General features: G+C 32.0%; 3 protein-coding genes and 1 long non-coding RNA gene across 10 annotated transcripts in view; 3 read left to right on the top strand and 1 right to left on the bottom strand.

Moving 5' to 3' along the window:
• The window catches only part of LOC106620500 (heparan sulfate 2-O-sulfotransferase pipe), a 33431-nt gene extending 10183 nt beyond the window's left edge, over positions 1–23248 (top strand). For 2 of the 7 annotated variants that reach the window (XM_070111658.1, XM_036372285.2), the window contains 3 exons: positions 3758–4614; positions 5572–5726; positions 5790–6105. In XM_070111658.1, the coding sequence (XP_069967759.1) occupies positions 3758–4614; positions 5572–5726; positions 5790–6028 (1251 nt within the window). In that variant the 3' untranslated portion in view covers positions 6029–6105. The other 5 variants (XM_070111660.1, XM_014239015.3, XM_070111659.1 and 2 more) reach the window with 5 other exon arrangements.
• The window catches only part of LOC118682746 (uncharacterized), a 30027-nt gene that overhangs the window by 1524 nt on the left and 4495 nt on the right, over positions 1–24008 (bottom strand). Inside the window, exon 2 of the long non-coding RNA XR_011397021.1 lies at positions 1184–1422. This is a non-coding gene — a long non-coding RNA (uncharacterized lncRNA). The remainder of the gene's footprint in view (positions 1–1183; positions 1423–24008) is intronic.
• LOC106620203 (heparan sulfate 2-O-sulfotransferase pipe) lies at positions 9507–17613 on the top strand. Its single transcript, XM_070111313.1, has 5 exons — positions 9507–9889; positions 10490–10616; positions 16515–17074; positions 17146–17300; positions 17389–17613. The coding sequence occupies exons 1-5, from the start codon at positions 9507–9509 to the stop codon at positions 17577–17579; spliced, it is 1416 nt and encodes a 471-aa protein (XP_069967414.1). The 3' UTR covers positions 17580–17613.
• LOC138857824 (heparan sulfate 2-O-sulfotransferase pipe-like) lies at positions 10663–13157 on the top strand. Its single transcript, XM_070111662.1, has 4 exons — positions 10663–10683; positions 10898–11445; positions 12027–12181; positions 12673–13157. The coding sequence occupies exons 2-4, from the start codon at positions 10994–10996 to the stop codon at positions 12852–12854; spliced, it is 789 nt and encodes a 262-aa protein (XP_069967763.1). The 5' UTR covers positions 10663–10683; positions 10898–10993; the 3' UTR covers positions 12855–13157.

A 24008-nucleotide genomic window follows, 5' to 3' on the forward strand; every position in this document is an offset into this window, starting at 1 on the left:
GTTTTCGAGTAATGTTGGTCGCCGACTTTGAAAACACGATTCTGAGCAAAACTACAGAATGCACTTAACATGGGATAAATTTTTTTTTCAAATTTACGTGTTACTTCGAAAATATTGACCGGAACGATATCTGTATTATTAAAAATATATACATTAAGAAAAATAAATAATAAAATCGATTTTTTGAAAATTCTAACTGTATGTAATCCCATAAAGCTTTTACTGATTAGTGAATTACAATTTAAAAATATTATAATTTTTTCTTCATACTCTGATTAGTACTTTGTTACAAGGTAGCTGTAGTTCGTTAATTTTCTAAAAAAAAATATACTACAAATTAACGACTATCGACTATTGAATTAACAACCCGGCTTAAATACCGGTATTATCTTAAACAACGCTTTGAGCTATTTTTTAGTTTAATACTTCATTCAATATACACATCTTTTGTGTGTTCTGTTGTACATTTGTGTACATTATATATGTATAGATTTGTACGTTGGAACATATCCCTACCTCTTTGCTTATTAATATTTAATTTTTCGATATTTCTCAAATACAAATAAGTGGTAAGTATCAGTTGTTATTTAAGGTATTTTACTGTCAATAGAAATACTTGTCGTGAAGTCTGAGCAAAATTCGTATGGGACCAGTAATAAGCCCTATCTATATCAGCAAAGTTACGTTTTTACGGTTATCGGACAAATTTTAAATGTTTTCGCAGTCATCACGTTAACAATTCCGGGGTTGGTCTGATCGTCCTCATAACTAGTAATAAAGTAAAATTTACAAAAGTAGTACAAACCAATATGTACATACATATAAATTATAAAAATAAAGTTTATGATATCTAAGCTTTGCTCTCCGCTTGTTTCCTCTTCGATCCATTGACAGTTGCCGTATTTGACACCTGAAAGTGTCAACCAAACATCAAAAGCTCAAGTAGAGATCGTCCTATTCAATCGTGTTCCCAAAGTGGGTAGCCAAACGATGATGGCTCTTTTAAGTTTACTCGGTAAACGCCATGAATTTAGGGCACGTCGTGATAAACCCTCCCCAATGGAGACCGTAATGCTGACAAAGACATTCGAAAATAGTGTAGCAGATGAGATAATGGAGAAAGGAGAAGGAACAACATATACAAAACATGTGGCATTCATTGACTTCGGGAAACTAGACTTACCTTGGCCCATTTACATAAATCTAGTACGTCATCCGGTCGAACGTTTAATTAGTTGGTTTTACTATGTGCGTGCTCCTTGGTATATTGCAGAACGTGTGCGGAATTTCCCCGGGGAATATAAAGTTCCCAGCATAAAATGGTTAAAGAAATCTTTTGAAACTTGCGTACTACAACACCATGAAGAGTGTACATTTACTCAAGGCGAAGAGCATAGTCTAGGTGATCATCGTCGACAAATGCTGTTTTTTTGTGGTCAAAATAGAGAGTTATGCATGTGAGTAAAAATTTTGTGTATATATTTTTTGCGTAAAGTCATATTAAAGAAGGGAATTACCGATTGTTGTGGAAAAGGAATTTACAGAGTATTTTTCAGTTCATTCACTATCTGGGCAGTTTCATATTCGTTTGCCTATATAGACTTTATATGACAACTTTTTATATAAAGCGAGGTTTTCTTTCATGAGCATGATGCTTCGTTCTATTGTAAAAACTAAATTGTAATTACTGGAGTTGACTTTTGGAGTAGCGAATCGAAAAATATTAAAATTTAATTTTACCGAATACGTGAGGGAAATAAACTTAAGAAAAAGGATTAGTCAGCAAACACATTATGTTTTTATTTTTGTTTTTTTATTTACACATAGGCCGTTCAATTCATACCAGGCAATGCAACGGGCAAAAAGAAATGTTGAAAATTATTATTCTGTGATTGGTACTTGGGAAGAGACTAATATTACGCTGACAGTGCTGGAACATTATATACCGAGGTTCTTTTCAGGAGCAACGGAGGCATATTATCGTAATACATTTTTCTTATTTTACATTTATACAATATATACACTTTCAAAAACAAGGCCTACAGGCTGATATGAGAATATCCTATGTTACAACTTTTGTGGCTTTCTGAAATCCCTTGGTCGAGTTGAACAAACTTCTCGTAATATTTCTCAACTAGTGAGAAATTAAAATTACTTCTGAGGCATTTGGCTTTCAGAAAGTGTCATATCGCATATAAATTTTATATAGTATGTGGGTGCCTCTACTCTTTCTCAACAATAATAAGCTATATGTGCTACCTCTGATGAATGTGATATATAATTTATAAAAATGTAGTATTGATTCATTATTTATTTCGATATAAGCTTTTGTATCAGACATACATACAATATAATAATATTATTATATTATAATTCAAAATCTTCAAAAGTGTGCTGCATTAAGTTTAGATGTTTCCTTAAGCTTTTAGCACTTCGGTGCTGCTCTAATCCACTCTGTATGATTTTCTTATAAAGTTCAATGTGGGAGCTCTTTTTTTTATTGAAAATCCAAATTTTAAGTAATTTTTTGCTCAAATTTGTTCAATATGTTTATTTTACTTATCATTTCAATTTTCAGAGGCTCAGAATCGATTACACCAAGTTAATAGGAATTCAATTAAACCCAGTGTTTCACAGGAAGTGCGTGAAATATTGCACAAGAATTTAACTAATGAAATTGAATTTTACAATTTCTGTAAACAGCGTCTTTATAAACAATATATTGCTATAAAATCGTTACGTTATGAAATTTAAATTCGCTTTGAAAGGATATTACTATCGTAAGAAGCTTGAGCTCAACACTATTTTCTTGCAAGGCTGTCATAGCGAATGGAAAAGTATTTTTTTTTTAAATTTAATATGACATATTTGCCTTGTACGCTTTATGCAGAACTAATTATCATGTAGCATAATTTGTAATTTATTACTGTCTTTACTTTCTAAGATACTTAGTATTAACTTTTTTAATTTGTTAATATTTTATCTTCTCAACCAAATTAAATAATACTTCAATTAGCTATACTAGATCAGCTGTTTTTCTGCTGAAAAATCATGGTATCATCAAAGCGAAGTACTCGTACGAAAACTGTACGAGTATATTCACTCTACTTATAACATTTCTTGATTCTCCAATTTTCTTTCTGAGTTATGATGGCCGATTAACATAATACTATATATGTATATATATGAGTAATTATATGTCATATAAAATGGTCTTACTTCTATAATCAAAATGGTGGTAAATTCGTAAGTTATATCACATGTGATAATCGCTATAGCTTTGAAAAATTTTTAAAAACTATTAAGAAAAACTTATTTTCAATATAGTCAATAAGACTTTCAACCGTAATAAAAAATTGTTCTTTTTGGAATATACTTGTATGAAAGATGAGTTTTAATGCTCTGTAGGTTAAAATAGTGAGACTGTTAAAGATACTTTTGTATCTTAAAAAGCATAGGGTAATTATATTCGAACTCTTCTGGGTTAATTTTATTGTGCTGTCACATTCATATAACCTAAGAGCGTTTTTGTTATTGGTTATGTTCATCTTTTATACATTTGTGCTACTAATCTCCTTAAAAGTTGTTGATTTTCACGTAGTGACCCTGTTTCCATTAGCTTCCTTTCATTATACCGTTATTTTTGTCCATAATCGTTTGTAAGCCTATTAATGGTTGAGGTTCAAGTCGGTCTCATTACGATAAAAAAAAGAAAATTCTTGCTGTATGTTATGGCCACAACTCAATCCCCTAACAGCGCAATCCGCGAAATGTACGCAGGCGACACAATGATAATAATAGCATTCACAATATGAATAATGATAATATTGATGAGGGACACCAACGACACCATGCTGCGCACCATGACGACAAGGTACACAAGGAAGGCCATCTTCATCCGAAATTACGTAAAGTTCGACCATATGAACAACATTTCAATAAATTTGAGGATTCCCATAATCACGATGACGCTGATTCCGAAGATACTCGTGAATCGGCAAACGTAATAGTCGACGACGATAGTGGCGAGAATAAGGAGACTGTGGAGAATGGCATAAGCATTAGCGATTTGAATAATACTAAGAAAGCTGACGTAGATTTGATAGTTTTCAATCGGGTTGCTAAAGTGGGTAGTCAGTCGTTAATGGAACTGATGACTCGCTTGAGTAAACTAAACGGTTTCACCACATCACGCGATTCCGGTAAACGCTTCGAGACTGTTCTAATTGGACCAAGTCGGCAGCGTGAATTGATGATGGAGGTATTGACCTTGCCGAAACCGCATGCTTACAGTCAACATTTAGCTTACATAAATTTCACTCGTTTCCACTTACCCAAACCGATCTATATAAACTTGGTTCGACATCCCATCGAACGGATTATAAGTTGGCATTATTATATTCGAGCCGAGTGGTATTACAAAGACATGAAGGCTAAGCTGGGAGATAAAGCTCCACCAAGACCTTCAGACGAATTTATGAATATGGATTTGGACACTTGCGTGAAAACAAATAATTTATACTGCCAGTTCAATCAGGATGAGATAATAAATGCATCCGGTGACCATCGTCGGCAAACGCTATTCTTTTGCGGACAAAATAAAAAACTGTGCATGTAAGTAGAATAAAAAATACAAAAGGCGTTATTTGCAAAGAAGATTTTGCACGTTCACAACCATAGTGCAATCAAACGCGCATACATATGTGCATTAGGGTGGGTCGACTGTAAATATTTGTTTTTGGGAAACACAATTCTCCACTGACTAAGCAATAATTTGCCTGTTAGAAGTAAAAACATAGAAAACCCTTTTGAGAACAGTTCTACTCTTCAACTTCAACGCGGCTTTTTATATGATTCGTAAATACAAGTTTTGACATTTCATTTAATATTGTATTTAAATTCTTAGGGGTATGAAATTATCTTCTTTTAATTTTGAACAATTGAAAAGAAATAGTATTTTAAAATATTGTAATTAATGAAGATTTTCTGTTTTTTTTTTTATTTTAAATTAAAAATTGTCGATCTGATATTTTGTTTATGCCATCAATTTCTTTTTGATGAACATGAATGCTTTACGAAATAAGAATGTTTTGGAATTACACTACGAAATATGATTACAGAAATTATTTACCGATTTAGAAATATGTATATACGATCTACAGCAATATGAAGCACTGTGAGTTCGGGAAATTTCACTTAATATTTATTGACATACTTTCCCATATTTTTCTAATTTGCATTCGCATTTTATAGTTGAGTTAATTTAGTCTTTACAACTTTTTGCCTCATTCCATTTTCTTTTTACAGTTTCCTTTCCTTTATCAATTGTTATTGAAAGCGATTGCCTTGAAAGCCAAAGATGTGATTAATTTTTGCGGTAGTAATTATTTTGTGGTTAGGACACTTCACATTGCAAGCTTTTGAGGCTTAGTAAAATGTATTAGATTTTTTTTGTCTCCCAGCCTAATGTACATACAGGCCTGTTTATTTGTAGTTATGTTATGTGTTTAAGTATATGGTATAAGGGAAACATTAATTCAAAGCTATTTATGTTCTTCTACACGACTAAAGGCCTTTTAACTCTGTTGCGGCAATGCAGAAAGCCAAGCGTACGGTAGAACAAGATTATGCAGTGGTTGGAACTTGGGACGATACAAACATCACCCTATCCGTACTAGAGCATTATATACCGAAATTTTTCAAACATGCGAAAGTTGTTTACTATAGTAAGAGGAATTATTAAAATTGTTTACTTATTCAATCTTCAATACAATCTCTCAATATTTCAGTGGGTAAAGAGCGTTTGTCGGTAGTAAATAGGAACCCGGTGAAAAGGTCAGCGAGTCAGAAAACGCGTGAGATTCTTAGCAAGAACTTAACCAATGAAATTGAGTTTTACGAGTTTTGCAAACAGCGTCTATATTTGCAATATAGTGCGATCAGTAATTTCGGCAGAATAGACAATGATGACTATGTGCTATTACCACAGCACAGTGATGATGATGAGATATACGATGATGATTATTAATACACACATATATGCCTCTAGTATTTCTATTTGTATGCATAATTATAAGAGCTATTAAAAAAATATATATATACAAAGATATTGGCATTCTATTAATTTTTCGAACTCAACTTCGCTCATTTTTCCCACCTTTGCCTTTAAGGTTCAGACAAAACCATTAAAGCTTTAATTAAGCAAATATTTTAAAAAAGAATAAAAATTGTGATAATTTTATCTTCTCTTTTGCCGAAAACCGTGCGCAGTTACATTCGTTAAAGTCAAAGAATGTGAATAATACACAATTTGCTGAGACAAACTTACTCTTGTTCAATCGTGTACCGAAAGTTGGCAGTGAACAGCTAATTGAACTTATTCGGCGGTTGAGTGTGCGCAATGGTTTTGGTGTAAGTCGTGCGCCCTTTTCCGAACCTGTCCGGCAGCGTCTCGAGGAGGATGAGCAGGAGGAGCTGGCCAATGAGCTTCTTGATTTTGGCGAACCCTATGCATACTCAATGCATGTGAATTATATTGATTTCAGACATTTCGAATTGCCACAACCGATTTATATCAACATGATACGAGATCCGGTGGAACGTGTTATCAGTTGGTTCTATTATAAGCGTGCACCTTGGACTGCTGTGCGAATGTATAAATTAACTAAGCAATTCCGCAAACCGCAATGGTATAAGAAAGGCTTCGAAGACTGTGCTATGAGTGGTGATCTCGAGTGTCGCTATGAAGTAGACTCCAAATTTCAAAATTCCGTTGTCGACCATAAGCGACAAACATTATTTTTTTGTGGGCATGATCCAAGTTGCGAGTATGTTTGTTTTCATAATTCGGTAGCATGGTGGCCTCTTTGAACCTACATAGTTAAAATAATTCCAGACCTTTCAATTCAAACGGGGCCTTACAATTGGCTATGCAGCATGTAGAGAATGAATATGCTGTGGTTGGTTCTTGGGAGGATTTGAATGTTACATTAGAAGTATTCGAGCATTATATACCGAGATTTTTCCGAGGTGCAACGCAACTGTATTTTGGTAAATTGAATGTAGAATAGATGATTTTATTTACAGACGTTAAAAATTATGACCTTTGGAAAAAATTTAAAAAAAAATTCTAAAATATATATATTTAGGGATGCCAAGTGTTGATAATTCTTAATTTCTTAAAAAATAAATAATTAATAATACATTAACTTAAAACAAAAAATCCAATATTTAATTGTTTTATCCAGTTAAAAATTATAAAGAAAATTATCTCAGGTAAAGGGATTTTTAAAATTGTTTTCGTTTCATTTAAGGAAGAATTATATTATCGGAAAATAAAAAATTATTAAATACAAAATATAATCTTGATTGCTCGAAAAAAAATCGTTTGGCATCCCTTATGCATTTTCATATAATTTAACTTCTGTACATAAAGACTTGGGTTCACAAATATATTCTCCGATTACTGAATATTTTTTATAGATGTTGAAAATGGAATGATATCGACACCAATGAATGTCAATCCGTGGAAACCGACTATAAGTGCTCACATAAAGGAACTGATTAGAAAGAACTTTACAAGAGAATATGAGTTTTATAATTTTTGCAAACAACGTCTGTATAAGCAGTATTATGCGCTGAAAAATACAACGTGAAAGCATTCGTTTATTAAATACTCAAAAATATATGTATGACTAATATTCAAGTGATTTCGTGGTGATTTAATGGTGTTCTGTTTAAGATAATCAGATTTTCCTGGAGTTAACATGTGAAATTTTCTATGTCTTTAACTAAGTTTTTTAATTAAAACTTTCAAAAAGTAAACAATACATTGAAAATTATGATATAACTGATATTTCTGAATCTATTGCAGTTAAGTGGTAACCCACTTGTATGCAGTAGTAGTCATAATAGTGATTTTGCTAGAGTTGCATATGCCCATGCAAGCAACATTTTTTATTGCATTCCCTTTTTTATAGAAAAAATATATTCCGTACGCCGCATTTTTTCGTTTTTGTTTTATTATCGCTGCTGTAATAGTTATTGTGCTTTTAACTGCTATAAAAAGCTATACAAGTTAAAAATATTTCTTAAAATTCTTCAAATTTAAAACTTAATAATAAAAACTCATTCACTTATATGGATCCGATCCACTCGTATCATTGCTTATTCAGCTGCAGATAATTGCCTTTTGGTATTATGTAACAACAATTATTAATATTCAGTGCTATATAATAGTTTTAAAATCGATAATCGCAAAAGTTACCTATTTATTGGAATTACAAGCATATTACATGTATGTATGTATCAAAAAGCATTTTTAAACTTGGTCATTAAATTGTGATTGTTTTATAATGAATTCATTAAGCGTGTAGGCAATGAAAATGAAAGTACCTCGTATAAGTGTATCGTTAAATGATATTGTGGGTCATTCGGTCAGTGAGCATAAACTACTATTACATATAAACCATTCTACATACATAACCGTTATCTAAAATGAAGATAAGGCTTATGTATGGTATCTTTTTCTTTTTATAATAACAGAGCACAACAAAATACATTTCTGATAGTGCATTTTAAAATGCATTTTACGAAGTTATTTTAAGAGTTATGCATTACGGAGTACTAACCGCTAAAAATTAATTAATAAATAATGATATATAAATTCGCAAGAATAGAGATGATCACAATTTAAGAAAAAATTAAAATTTACATAATATTGAAATAGTTAGTAACTACATACATATATAGCACTCAAATATAACTGACTATATTTCATACAAACAGTTTTTACGTGTGTCTCTAAAGCGTTTATATTTTTGCTCACCTGCTTTTGTTAATAATACGACTGTGTTACTCTTCGCGTTTTATCTGTGTCTTGACTCTATATGACATCTTTCGCATACAGTTATATAAAATATTAAAAAAAAAATTAAATATTAAATAAAAAAAATATTTTACTATGTGTAATTTCATTTTATGAATTCTAAAACATTTTTATAGTGGAACTAATCAAAAAAATTCAGCCTTTTGTTTTTACAGCTATATATATTGAAAGATAATAACAATTTCCATACTAAACCAAATATTTTCTTCAATAACAAAACATTTAAATGAAACATTAAAAAATACATTTTTCCACCTCAAGTTCTCCTAAAACATGAGTGCAAGAGTTATTGTATTTCTGTTCGTAAGCCATCAACTGAAATTCGGAAAAGTGGGGAGTCATTAACATGTAGATTTTTTCATCTTCATCTCCATTGCAATAATTTGTAAAATTTTGTTGAAAAAATATTTCGTGAAAAAAATGTACCTTCCTTATTAAAATAAACAAGCTCAATGCATTAACCCCATGGATTCTCAATAATACCAAAAAAGCCGAAATCGACATTTTGTTCTTTAACCGCTTGGAAAAAGTGGGCAGCCAGTCGATGAGCACACTATTGAGATCTTTATCAAGGGTTAATAATTTCGTATATAACATCAGAGTGCGCATAGTTGGCAAAATGGTTGATACAATTGAAGACCAAAAAGAATTAGCCGATGAAATTTTCGATTACGGCGTGCCCAGTGCATATACAATGCATAGGAATTTTATAAATTTTACTCAGCTTGATATGCCGAAACCGATTTACATTAATTTGGTTCGACATCCAATTGAAAAGGTCAAGAGTGCCTATTACTATCTGAGACATCCGTTTATCTATAACAATGCGTTATTGAGGAATCCGAAAAAAAAGACGCAAAGTTTCGAATTTTTTGATACCTCATTCAACGATTGTGTACGAGCCGGCAAAATACCCGATTGCATATTTGATCCGCATATTGAGTTTAACGGTGATTGGCGCCGTTTTTCGATGCATTTTTGTGGAAATGGCCCTGTTTGCAAGTACGTATTTTCCTGCAGCTATGGCTGCTATATGGCTGCATAAATACAGATTCTTGAGTTATGTTAAAAAATATTTTTTGGAAATGGCATTTCTACCTTATCTGATGCATGTATGTATTTAGGTATATTTGTAATAGTAATTTTATAAATAAATATTAGTGTAAGTACTTAGGTTTGGTGATATCATAAAATATGAAATTTGTCTAGAAATATTAGTCAAAGTTTGTAAGAAACATTGATCTAGCTTGCGGTTTTAGAAAATTTTTGCAAACCGATAACTCTAATAAAACTAAATTTCGAATAAGTATTACTTGAATATGTATAAATGGCTATTTAGTTACAACCGCAAACTGTAATTTTTATACCGTCTCGTAATTCCGTAGCACATAATTATTTTCCATAGGCATATATGTAGATAAGTCTATGCAGTTTATGCAAAATATGTATTGTAAGTAAATATGTATATGTGGTTTTCATAATGTCAAATTCAATAAAAAATCAGGTAAATTGACAATAGTAACATTTCGATGAGTGGGCACCGCATACGGCATTGTAAAAATATCAATGTAAATTACGTTAAGACTGCATACGATTTTTTTGACGGAACACAAATTTTTCTATATTCGCTCGGTCAATTTGCCTTGAAGAGGTTGTTCGCGATCGCGTGTTCAGTGGCTTTACTAAGACACTCATTGAGTTTGACACTCCGAAAACTACACATTATGAAGTGAGTCGCAAAAGTTACAACAAATATATTTAGGTACTTGAGTACCGCACTTTATTAACAAGAACTGGTATGGATATTAGCAATTTCAATTAACAATAAGTAGATGTGCATTACATAATAGTAGTGGTACCATTTCATCTCAGCTCAACTCCGACAATTTCTTCCCATTAACCCACACATGTTTGTACGTAAAATAGACATCATAGAAGTGCTAACAAATTCAAAAGATTTACAAAATCTTCCCACTGTTTCCAATTTTTTTCCCAAAAATAATCATAAAGCTTTACACGTTAAATGCGGATCAACTAAATAATACCAAAAAAGCCGAACTAGAGGTACTTTTCTTTAATCGCCTAGAAAAGGTCGGTTCACAATCAATGTCCTTGCTTTTAAATGCGCTCTCGAGGATAAATAATTTTGAACCTTTCCGTAATGCACCGTTAAAGTTTGCCGCTATCTTAACGGATGTTGATGTGCAGCGTGAAATTGTTGAAGATATAATTGCCGAAAATGAAACACTCTCTTATGTAGAACATATAAATTGGATTAACTTCACTGAATTTGGTTATAATAAGCCGATTTATATAAATCTAGTTCGTCATCCAATTGAAAAAGTAGTAAGCGCTTACTATTATATACGTCATCCGGCTGTTTTTGCATTCTACGTGCAAAACGGACATAAAATGGAAGATAAGGAATATTTCGATACGAATATCAACGATTGCATAAGACAAAAGCGTAAAGAATGTATTTTCGACTCCCATAATCCATACAATGCAGATTGGCGTAGACTTGCTATGCATTTTTGCGGCAATATAGAGATATGCAAGTAAGTGGAAGTTACCCAAAAATGCAACCAAAACTCACTAACTCGGACTATTGATAGATAAAGCTAATCGAATTTCCGAAATTTTGTGAAATTTACACAAATGCAATTACAAATGGTTTTACGAAACAGGATGAGGTAAACTTTCGGCTTATATGTTTGCTATATAGAATTAATGCTTGCTCGGGCTATCGAGTTTTGGTTGTATATAAAATGTAATTTCTTTTTGAAGTAGTAACGTTATTACTGACTTACGTTTTATTCTTTACGTCATTTTGTATTGTATTTAAGTATTACGTTTAAAGATTTTAAGCCACTGTATAAATATTTATACATACATGCACAGAAAATTTAGCTTAAACATTTATAAATTAACCCTTTATCGGACAGAAGCGAGTAAGAATTAGCACTATAAATATCTTTTTATGTTGAGTACTAAAAATGTTTTGTACGTTGAACGTTTATTAAAAGAGTTAGTTGAATTTCAATTAAATTACATTGCCTTTAAAGGGTTATGAAATTAGTCGTCTATGCAATAAGTAAAAGTAAAAAAGTTACTGCCATAAACTCCCATTATATTGCAGGCAATTTAATTCGCAGACTGCCACACAAATAGCCAAACGTAACATCGAAAGCGAATATGCTGTAGTCGGTTCATGGGAGGACACAAATATAACATTAACAGTTTTGGAACACTACGTACCGAGATTTTTCCGAGCTGCGACTAAAGTGTTTTACAGTAGGTTTTTTACCCATATACATATATGTTACCATAGTTTTCTTAACAATCGTACAAAATATGTTAGTTTGGGTAAAAATAAATATAATTTTTTAAATTATTTTCCCACACTGATGTGAACGCTTATTTCAGTGTGTTTGTTTTATTTTGTTTCTAGAAGCATGTCAAATATAAAAATTTATTTATTTTAAATTTAAATTTTGGATTTTCGAAAACCATCAATTTCTTGAGGAAATATATTAGAGCTTCTTTTGAAAGTGATTTTGTGATAGATCGAAGTCAAGTAAAATATCTTTTATCGAATTGTAATGAAGAAATTAATAATTTTCAAACATGTTTTTGTCATTCTAACTTTAGCGTGGGTTCAGTTTATAGTATTTTATTTGACAGGTTTCTAGATTCGAATAATAGCTGTTCTAGTGCAAAAGTGTTTGAGTACTCATACTAAAAAGCGAAACAACTTTCTCTAATATCACCTTTATCTGGACTAGGTGACCCAAAACGTTTTCACAAAAATGCCACACCACACAAGAACGAATTGGATCCGGATATTGAAGAACATTTGAAAGTACAATTTTCTTTCGAAATCGAATTGTATAATTTTTGCAAGCAACGCCTGTATAAGCAATACATTGCCATTAAAAAGGATGAAATGATGAGACAATTCAATTAGTCCTACACATACATAATAATTTAATGGAACTTTCATCAGTACATATAGATGTACAAATAAAATGAGCTCAGGATACCTGCGAATGTGCAAATTTAAAATAAATGTTACGAGTATACGACAATAATAGAAGACTTCACAAATTATGAGTTACATTGAATATTTTATAAGTTTTGGTTGTAGCGTCTTAAATTATAATAAAAAAAATACCTGTGAACGCTTCTGTATGGATTAGAGAAGAATCCTGAAACTATTTTTAATCTTTCAACAAGCGAAAATAAAACAGTTAATGATTAAAAAGTCAAACTTACTGATTGTTATCCAGAACTAGATGGCATCATCAGATGTCGGGAATATAAAGAAAAAATTAGTTATATAAGTATTATAAGAGCAACGGGTTTGCCATCGTTGAAAAAGTAGAATCCAACTAGCGAGATTGTATAACAAAAGAATGACAATATGATATTTGCTTTGATATAAAGAACTTCTAAAAAAAATGCATAGACGCATTCTTAATGTCAAGTTGTTACTTTAAATGTAATCTTCACAAGTTTTGAAAAGTGCTTATTTAAAAATACCGATTTTTTTTTTAATTTAACGGTTAGTACTTTTTGGACCTCCCTCATATGTACATTTCCCAGTTATGTTGCAATTGCCTTTAGCATTTGGTTTTTCGTCGCATTATTTTCCTTCTTTAACACCTACTTAACAATTATTTAAATCCTAATATCTTTGAATTATTGGTGGCAGAAAAAATGTTAAATAATATCTGGGTTTCAATAGTATCAGATTTTTATCATAAATATTTGATCAATTCGAGCATATTCAGATTTCGAGATTACTTTTCCTTCACTACATTTTTAAAATAAGAAGAAACAATTTTTTCTAACTTTTGCACAAATCATTTCTCTCTTTAAATGTGGGTAATTTTCATCCACTTACTGTTAAACTTTATATAGCTACAAGCATTTTCTAGTACTTGTGCGCCGCTTCATCATTCATGAAATAGCAATATTTGCAAATATACTTTCATATGTATATATCAGAAATAATTCTTTTAAAACCACCGAATCTCAATGTTACTTCGCAGATTTTCAGTTTGAATACACACAATTTGAATAATACTGTTAAGGCCGATTTAGATGTTATTTTATTCAATCGTGTGCCCAAAACTGGGAGCATACAGTTAATAGAGCTAATGCGCAAGTTGGGAAAAGTACACAACTTTGAGGTTGAGGTTGATCCGCATAATGGCGGCATACGTACCTTGCTCGACGAGTACGAAGAGCAAGAATTAGTTGATAATATTGCAAGCTTAGAGGATGGCACTGTCTTTGTTAGTCATGTGAATTATTTAAACTTTTCCAAATACGGCGCATCACGTCCAATTTATGTGAATATGGTGCGCGATCCGGTGGAGCGGGTCATTAGTTGGTACTATTATATCAGATCACCATGGATATTTGTACCGAATCGACGCAAAAGTAACAGAGAAATGCCAAATCCGAAATGGGTGAATACAGAGTTCGATCAGTGCGTGCTGAGTGGAGAGAAAGTGTGCACGTACATTGAAGGTTCGGCTATGGAGCGAGTCGGAGATCATCGTCGGCAAATATTATTCTTCTGCGGTCACAATGAGCGCAAATGCACGTGAGTTATGCCAGTTAGAGCTGGTTCAAAAGTAACGCGAAAAAAATATTAATTTTTTGCTATTTTGCTCTTCAGTCCATTTAATACTAAATTACCACTGCAAATTGCTATGCAAACGGTGGAGAGAGAATACGCTGTGGTAGGCACATGGGAGGACACGAATGTGACATTGAGTGTTTTGGAAAATTACATACCGTCTTATTTCCGCGGCGCTAAAAATATGTATTATAGTGAGTAAATAATAAATTATACATTTTAAAACAGTTACATATATGCGCTTTTACAGTGGGTCTGGATAAGAACATCCGAAATTATAATCCGATGAAACCACACATTAGTGAAGATATTAAAAATATGTTACGTAAAAACTTTACACGCGAGATTGAATTCTATCAGTTCTGCCGCCAACGTCTACATAAGCAGTATATAGCCCTTAAATTGAATGAACTTAAGCTAGTTGATAAAGATTTGCAGAAACCACGTGATTTAGCCCCACGCGAACTTAAAATATATTGATAAAAAAACATTAGATTAGTTTTTGTTAAAAAATTACCATCTCATATTCGCAGAATAATTTAAATCGGAATTTTATTTAAAACAAATAATGGCGTTTTTATTTGGGTTTATTCTATTGCGGGTTGTTGAGAGGAAAATTCATTGCTGGGTTGCTGAATAGCTATCTTATCTTATTTTAACTATTCTTTATTTAATATTCGAGCAATATGTGAAAGCAAAGAGTCTATAATGATACAATTTGAAAACACTGAAACTGGCATGCGTAAAATATGTTTTCGACTTAGCAATCCTTAACCATTTGCTTGGCTCAACATGGAATTGGGAAGCTTGTGAAGATACTTTGATACTTCGTGGTCATACTTTGCAGTTTAGATCCGTATTCACACCTGATTTTGTTTTCCTCAAAATGTAGGAGACATTAGTTCGAAAAAATTTAACCGCATATATTTTAGAACTCAAATCATCCACTGGTCGATCAAATTGCGATCAACATTTTATTTTTAATAATGGTCGCTTTGCAGGATATTTCAAAACTGTTTGGTGGCTCGAATCGAAAGCGGACGTTTTATAAACAAATAATTTTTATTTCGGTTTGGAACTATGTTCTTTGAAAAAAAATATTTGTTTACCAAAACGTACCTTATGTTTATAAAAAAGTCGAATAAATTCAACGTATATCTTATTAGTAAGCTGAGAAAAAATCGTAAACATTAGGTCGGCAAGTGATTTCTTAATGAAATACATTTCTTCGTTACCGAAATGTTTCAAGGAACTTTATTCGAGCTTTGAAATGTTGAAGACTCATAACCTCAAATTTTTCATATTGAGTCGAAATGTATTCATGTTGTTAGACCAATAAGGAAATTACATGCATTTTTTAACCATATTCGACAAGGTGAAGTGTTCATTTCTCCATCATCACTGTTTTGCAAGGAAATATGATTGGAATCGTGAAAATAGTGTTACCTAGTAATAATAATCCGAATTCGAGCGAATTTATATATTCTATATTCGAGTTATAGAATAAGATATAATTTGATATTAAATCATATAAAAAAAATCGAGAGAATAAAAAAAATGTTTACAATTCAAAACGGAATTAAAAAAAATGTTTAAATACGTCTTAAACTAAATTATAAATGAAAATTTACTCTAAAGTTAAATATTATGTTAAAGTTATATTAAGCTACTATAAGCGTCTTATTAATTTAATTGTAGATATCTTCAGAATCTAAACTTTAGGACTTTTATTATATTTTTCCTATAACAAAATTTCTCATAACGGAATTGGGTATATAAGAGTTTTCAAAATATCCTTCAGTACTTTTTCACCTGTTCACTTCCTATTGTCATACATATGTACCGTATAAATGTAGTTACACTGCAGATTTTTTATTTTATTACAATATTGAATGGATGATTGTGCTGACATCGCAAAGATATACAGTTCTGCAAACATTCTTCAACTTCAAAGAGTGTTCACATTTTTATCTATAGTTAAAGAAATTGAGTGCAGAACGTTTGAATAACACGCGCAAAGCCGAGATTGATGTTATCTTCTTCAATCGCTGTGCCAAAGTTGGTAGCGAATCGCTACTTGAACTTTTTAACAAATTGGAGGGCTTCAACAACCTGGTTATAGAGCGTGAAGGTCTGCATAGACCTACCAAACGTCAATTGAAGAAATATGAGCAGATTCAATTGGCCGAAACCATATCTGAGTTTGCTGATGGTTCGGTGTATATAGAACATGTAAATTGGCTTGATTTCGAAAAATTCGATTTGCCAAAACCGATCTACATAAATTTAGTGCGTGATCCAGTGGAGCGTGTAATTAGTTGGTATTTTTATGCACGTGGTGCTTATAAGAATGCCATTGAGTATCGCAAGGATCCCAATAAACCAACAAGATCAACGCACTGGTATAAAAAGGATTTCAATAAATGTGTGCGTAGCGGTGATCCTGAGTGTCAATATGTTCCGTTTACAACCAATGATTTCACTGGAAATTACAAAAGGCAAACGCTCTTTTTCTGTGGCCATCATGACGATTGCATGTAAGCGAAAATCGAATAACTGGGATTTTGAATACCTTTTTCTATTAATTTCTATAAATTTTTTTCGCCAGGCCTTTCAATTCACCGACCGCTGTACAGATGGCGAAAGAGCATGTCGAACGAGATTATGCGGTGGTTGGTTCTTGGGAGGACACCAATATAACGCTTACTGTTTTTGAGAAATACATACCACGTTTCTTCCAGGGCGCAAAAATACTGTTTGAGAGTATGTGCTTTTCGAATTTTATAAACTATTCGTATTTGATTCAATTATGTTCGTAAAGTTTTTATTTTAATTGTTTTTCCCATTTCAGTACATAATGATGAAATAACAAACCGAAATAAGAACAAACGAAAGCCAAAAATAGACGCAGATGTCAAAGAAATGATACGTAAGAACTTCACCAACGAGTACGATTTCTATTACTTCTGCAAGCAACGTCTCTACAAACAATATTTGGCTGTGAACCTTAAAAACATAGAGACCATTGAAAGTTTGAATTAATATTTGGATTAAATAAATACATAAAAAAATTAAATCTTGGTTTATATGTTATACTAGCTCTAATTTTTCCTCTGCAGAATAGATATATTGGCGTGCCTAGGTCAGTAGATAGATTGAATAGAGGTATGCACCGCGATCTATGGTCTATTGTGCCCTCAGCCCTAGGTCAGTAAGGATTCAGAGAAGTTGTTCATAAACAAAGTTTTTCTGAGGGTTTATCAGTAATATAGGTAGTGTTTGGTGTTAATATGTTGCGTGTTGTTCACGTAATTCGGTGAAAAATAATTTTATAGAAACCATATCTTTATAATAAGAAGAAGAGCCGTATTATCTATTTTGCGATTCACACAGAAGATACATATATGTAAGAATATAAGTAAATTTATGTACAATATTTCCAAAATTTTGACAACTATTTTTGATTTTTTGGCTATTTAAAGTTGTTAGACGGCTATTCCACATTTTATACATATAGTATTGTTCACAAGTACTGTGTTCATGACATGGTAACTATGGTCTTAAATTATTGTGTGTTCATTTCATTACAGTTTCTTAATAAGTAAAACAATCATTCGTAAATAATAATCAAATGCGTTTAAATTTTTTTCTTATTACAAACATACGTATGTACATGTACAATATGTGAACGTTAAAGTTGAAGAGCGCTACTCACATAATACTGTTGCACCATATAAAGTCAGAGCACTTCGCCAAAAACATTTAACTCTACAGTGTGTTATATTAGAATAAGTGTGCATTAAAGAAATATTTACAGTATAATAATCTAAGCTCACATAAACTTCATTACTTGAATTAGCTGCATTCCTTAAGCACCTCATCTCTGAACAACACAAACAAAGCGGATACAAATATATTGTTTTTTAATCGTTGCGCAAAAGTGGGCAGCGAGTCGATGATCGAATTATTAGGCAATTTGGAAGCAATTAATGGGTTCAGTCTCGACCATTTTGGTCCAGGCAAACCAGCCAGACGTAATCTCCATACGAAAGAACAAGAGAGAATTGCCGATTACGTCTTTCGCTTGGGTGCCGGATCAGCTTATGTTGAGCATGTCGCATGGATAAACTTCTATGATTTTGGTTTACCAAAACCGATCTATATAAATTTAGTGCGCGATCCAGTCGAACGGGTAATCAGTTGGTACTTCTATGCACGCAACGCGTACCACAATGCCGGGATGTTTCGCAGAAACCCAAATGCATATCTGAGGTCGGCTATTTGGTTTAAAAAGGATTACAACGAATGTGTACGCAGTGGAGATCCTGAATGTCAATACGTGCCATACACCTATGTCGACAGTATAGGGAATTTCAAAAGACAGTCGTTGTTCTTTTGTGGTCAGAATTTAGATTGCTTGTAAGTACATACTTGTATATTTACAAAAAGCATTAACCGATGAAAGTAGACTTATATGTTGACAAAATATTTACACCTCCCATATCGCGGTTAAGGCCTTTCGATTCTCCATATGCTATACAGCTAGCTAAGGATCATGTAGAACGTGAATTCGCCGTCGTCGGTTCTTGGGAAGAGACAAATGTCACTTTAACGGTTCTGGAGAATTATATTCCACTTTTCTTCAGCGGAGCAACACGCGTATATTACTGTAATTTTTCCCAATTTTACCGATTTCACTTTATAATTAAATATTATATTATTTTTATTTTGTATTTAGTAAATAAGGCGAGTCTCGAAAATCGCAATCGTAATAATCGGAAACCATATGTGGCAGAGGATGTGAAACAGATGATACGTAAGAATTTTACAAATGAATACGATTTTTATCACTTTTGCAAGCAGCGTCTTTTCAAGCAATATTTAGCACTTAATCACAAGGAGTTTCCTATTAATTAAAATTATATTAAGACTAGGTGGAATTTCGTTATAAGAAATAAAATAATATTTAAAATATATGGTTGTGTTTGTCAAATTTTGTTTTAATCCTGTTGTCACAGTGGAAACCAGCAGCCTAGCCTACAGTATCTTACGAAATTAATAAAAGAAACTAAAGTGTTAAACCAATTAATTTCGGAATCCACGATTATAGAAGGGGAATGAGAAGAATAAAATATGGTGTGATGTAATATCTGAATTAGCGTTATAAAGCCGGTCAAGTCGACTTTCAATTTTTGAAGTCAATGATCGAAAGAAATCCTTATGATTGTGAGAAAAGTTTTTTCACATTTTGAAATAACAGATTTTCCTTTCTGAATATATAAAAATGTTGGTGACATGATGAGAAAGGGAAATTGTACAACCGTTTAAATATGAACCGAACTCTGTAAGTATTATCGCGTAGTAAGTAACTGGTAAGGAAGTGAGTAAGGAATCTCTTTTACTCAATCCTTTTGAGTTTCGAATAAGTACAATAACTTTTTTAAGGACTCCGTGAAATAATGCCATGAAATGAATAAAACAAGCTTAATAACACAAGTATTTTTTTAATTTGGTAATTTAAGACATTTAATAATTTTTTCAAACATTTTAATCACTTAGATGCAATCATTAAACGCACTAGAGCTGAACAACACGAGAAAAGCAGAATTGGGTATAGTTTTCTTTAATCGAGTACCAAAAGTTGGTAGTCAAACATTTATGGAACTTTTACGTCGCCTTTCGGAGCGAAATAATTTTCAGTTTCATCGAGATGCAGTGCAAAAGGTGGAAACAATACGCCTGGCCGATGATCAGCAGCAAGAGCTGGCTGAAGTGATAAGTGATTTACCCGAACCATCTGTTTTCATCAAGCACGTTTGCTACACAAATTTTACAAAATTCAATTTGCCGATGCCGATTTATGTGAATGTCGTAAGAGATCCTATTGAACGTGTAATTAGTTGGTTTTACTATGTACGCGCTCCCTGGTATTTTGTCGAACGTAAAGCTGCCTTTCCCGATTTACCGCTACCACACCCAGCATGGTTGAAAAAAGATTTCGAGACTTGTGTGCTATCCGGCGATCAGGAATGTACCTATACGCAGGGTGTGACCGTGGAAGGTATAGGTGATCACCGGCGGCAGAGTCTATTCTTCTGCGGTCATGCATATGAATGCACGTAAGAATAAAAATATTTTAATTTTATATACGCATGTATATAATAATTTGGATTTGGCAGCCCCTTCAATACGGTGGGAGCATTGGAGCGCGCCAAGTTCGCTGTTGAGAGTCAATATGCTGTTGTTGGTGTTCTGGAGGATATGAATACGACTTTATCTGTATTTGAGAAATATATACCACGGTTCTTTGAAGGTGTTCGAGATATTTACCAAAGTACGTACACAATTGCAGTTTTACCTATGTATATTTTGAGGTGAAAGTTTTCTAGCAATATTTAAGGGAGTGGGTCCAGGAAGGCCTTCCTTATCAATATATATCATACCATATTATATAATATATTATATAGTTTTTATACCACAACCTTATAACTGCCATCAAGCATTCCTAAGCAAATATTAGGTGATGCTTGTAACAAGTGCGCATATTGAGTATGAGCTCATGTTTTGCATTATCTAGGTTGTGGATTAAAATTTCTACAACAGAAAAATAGAAATTTATATGAATAAAGCAGATAGGAGGCAGCTTGAAATGCATTGTAAATTTTACAAAATAGTATCAACGCTCATGATCACCATACAATAAAATTGATTTTGTTGACGGATTGGAACATTTAATTTTATAAGTGGGAAAATGTCATAATTTAAATTTTGAATACTATAATAATTACTATATTATACTACGTTGAAAATATTTTCTTGTTTTTTATTTTCTTAGGTAGCGCGGAGTATTTAACAAAGATCAATAAAAACAACTTCAAACCGCCAGTGAGTGAGAAGGTGAAAAATATAGTGCGACATAATTTCACAAACGAAATCGAATTCTACCAGTTCTGCTTACAACGGTTGCACAAACAGTACCTGGCCACACATATTCCACAGAAGATTTTGGCACCCTAATAACCGTTTTCGCATCGATGGATTGTTGTTATTGCATTGTTGTACACTAATTGCTGTGCATGGCTAAATGTCAGATTTCCAGTGAGATTTCGCAGAGACACAAAGAGCAAATCTTGATCAGCTTATTTGTAAATAGCTGGAATAAATTATAATTATTATTATTTTGTTTTATTTAATTAACCAGTATTATAGTGATTTTAGTACGAAATTGCAGATATATTAATTTTTGTTGAAATAAAAACATATATGTTTTATTAGGCACACACACATACTGTCAGTGCATTTTTGACAAAAGAACTTTTCTAACTTTAGCAAGTTTTTCTTTAAGTACATGAAATTTGATCCTTCATAGAAACATAAAATATTTTATAGCGAATTAAAGATAATGGTTCCTTAAACAATACATAGTTTGGCATAATCGGTGAGCTAAAATTTATTTAGAAATAATTTATTTTACTGCTCTTGCGTATAAAACTGCTAAGTCGAGATAAGTTGTTTTGTCAAAACTCCACGTATAAGGCATTAGAGGCAATAAGTTGGAGGATCTAAAGCCACTACACACTCATAAAAAGTACAACATACATACATATTAACAAATGTATGTAGTTTTAAATTACAAAGACACATACACACATATGTACACATATATTCAAGTAAAATTAAAAAAAAAATTGATGCGAAATTTCTAGTCAATATGTTATATACGTTTATGTGTATGTGTATAGTATACATGTGCTGAAAACTCTCGGATATGGTTTAGTTTACTGATTGAAACATCTTCATCAAATTTTACTTTACTTGAGGGCTAAAGGTATGAAAAGTGCCCAGCTTTCATTACTGTTGTGGCTAAACTTAAATTACATGCATATCTAGATTTGTGCGGATTCAAAAATCAATGTGTACATATATTTGTGTATGTGTGTATGACAATTATCTCAGTAGGAGCAAGAATAATAATCACTCACAGTTTATATTATTTCGATTGAGGCTAATACATATGCATATATATCTATGTGTGTATGTATTTCTGTACGAGGGTGAAGTTTAATTATGTTAACATAACTATAACGTATATGTATGTAATATGTCCTTTTTCCAAAAATAACTTTAATTATTTGAAAATGCACGTAAACAAAAAATTTAAAGGGAGAATAATATATAAGAGTCATTAAAAATTTTTTTTAAACATTTTACTTTCAGTTACGCAAATAAAAATTGGCTTAATATGAGTACGCACAAAATATTCTAAATTATTATTAAAATCATTAAAACCACTTATATACTCAACAAGACTTAGTCTTCATATTATTTACATTTATTTATATAATTATTTCCAGCTAATAAGCGATCAATACTCTTATTCATTAAATGTTGAGCGGTATCGGTTGACATGGCACATTTAAAAATTTTTGTAATGTAATTCCTGCTTCTTTATGTTACTTAATAATCAATTAATTAAATGCTGTTATATTATTGTATTAAAAATCAACATATTTTATTTACGTAAATGGTATGGTATGTGTTTTTTCAGAAACTTCATCATTAGCATCGTTATTTGGCTATTTACTTAGCTAATGTTGAGAGCAGGCTGCGGGTATAAACGAGTTTTCGTACTCATTTTATACAATATCAACTTTAACAGACCACAATCTCAGGACTCTCCTTGCAAAGTGTTAGCTTATTGATGCACATACTTGTATGTATGAATAATATACGAAATAAAGATAACGAAATGAAAAGAAATCTCTTTATTTTTTTTTGAATGATAGGGAAAGGTAAGGAAAAATGCTGGTATATTCAAGGACTACTATTCGAAATCATCATTAGAGATTGATTTATCTATTGTAGAGTCGTCGAATCGTATTTTAACCTAACGTATGATCCTTTCCATTTGAATTTCTAGAGATTGCGTTTACTCGTTTACTGCTTCCACTTTCTCTGCTCTAAAACTAAATAGCTTATAAATATTTTTGACCTATTAAAATGAAAACCGCATATGACGCTCCTATAAGACCATGTTTGTCAAATATAAGTATAAGTTTTTTATGAAACAATCGTGTGAGTATAAAAATAGCCTACTTTTGCTATAGGTATAGGCAAAATATTTATTAATCAGGAGTGTTGTAGAATCTGATAGTTGTCGGAATCAGAATTGAAACCGATAAAAAAGTGTAGTAGGTGTCATGAATTCAGATATTATTGGTTTGACGTTCGAAACAAAAATGGTATCGGTTTTGGGTGTCACGGAAACCAATTTTTCGGTTTTGTTATCAGAAACAAAGTAATAGGATTTTTGCTGACAGATTTGAAATGTAAGTGAAGAAAATAATTTATATTATTGTTACGATTTAATTTATCGTTATTTCTATAAGGGAAAACATAAGTATAAAACAAAAAATGTCATAATTATTGAGTTTATGGAAAAATCAAGATATCTTAAGAGAATTTACAAAA

Source organism: Bactrocera oleae, chromosome 6 (assembly GCF_042242935.1).
Source record: "Bactrocera oleae isolate idBacOlea1 chromosome 6, idBacOlea1, whole genome shotgun sequence".
Lineage (NCBI taxonomy): Eukaryota > Metazoa > Arthropoda > Insecta > Diptera > Tephritidae > Bactrocera > Bactrocera oleae.

Bases quoted from the DNA above. Each gene is read 5' to 3' on its own strand.
- LOC106620203 (XM_070111313.1), top strand. From the start codon at position 9,507: ATGGTTGATACAATTGAAGACCAAAAAGAATTAGCCGATGAAATTTTC. The intron at 10,617-16,514 runs GTGAGTCGCAAA...TTTTATCTATAG, and splicing joins CGAAAACTACACATTATGAA to TTAAAGAAATTGAGTGCAGA. The intron at 17,301-17,388 runs GTATGTGCTTTT...TTCCCATTTCAG, and splicing joins CGCAAAAATACTGTTTGAGA to TACATAATGATGAAATAACA.
- LOC138857824 (XM_070111662.1), top strand. From the start codon at position 10,994: ATGTCCTTGCTTTTAAATGCGCTCTCGAGGATAAATAATTTTGAACCT. The intron at 11,446-12,026 runs GTAAGTGGAAGT...ATTATATTGCAG, and splicing joins GGCAATATAGAGATATGCAA to GCAATTTAATTCGCAGACTG. The intron at 12,182-12,672 runs GTAGGTTTTTTA...TATCTGGACTAG, and splicing joins TGCGACTAAAGTGTTTTACA to GTGACCCAAAACGTTTTCAC.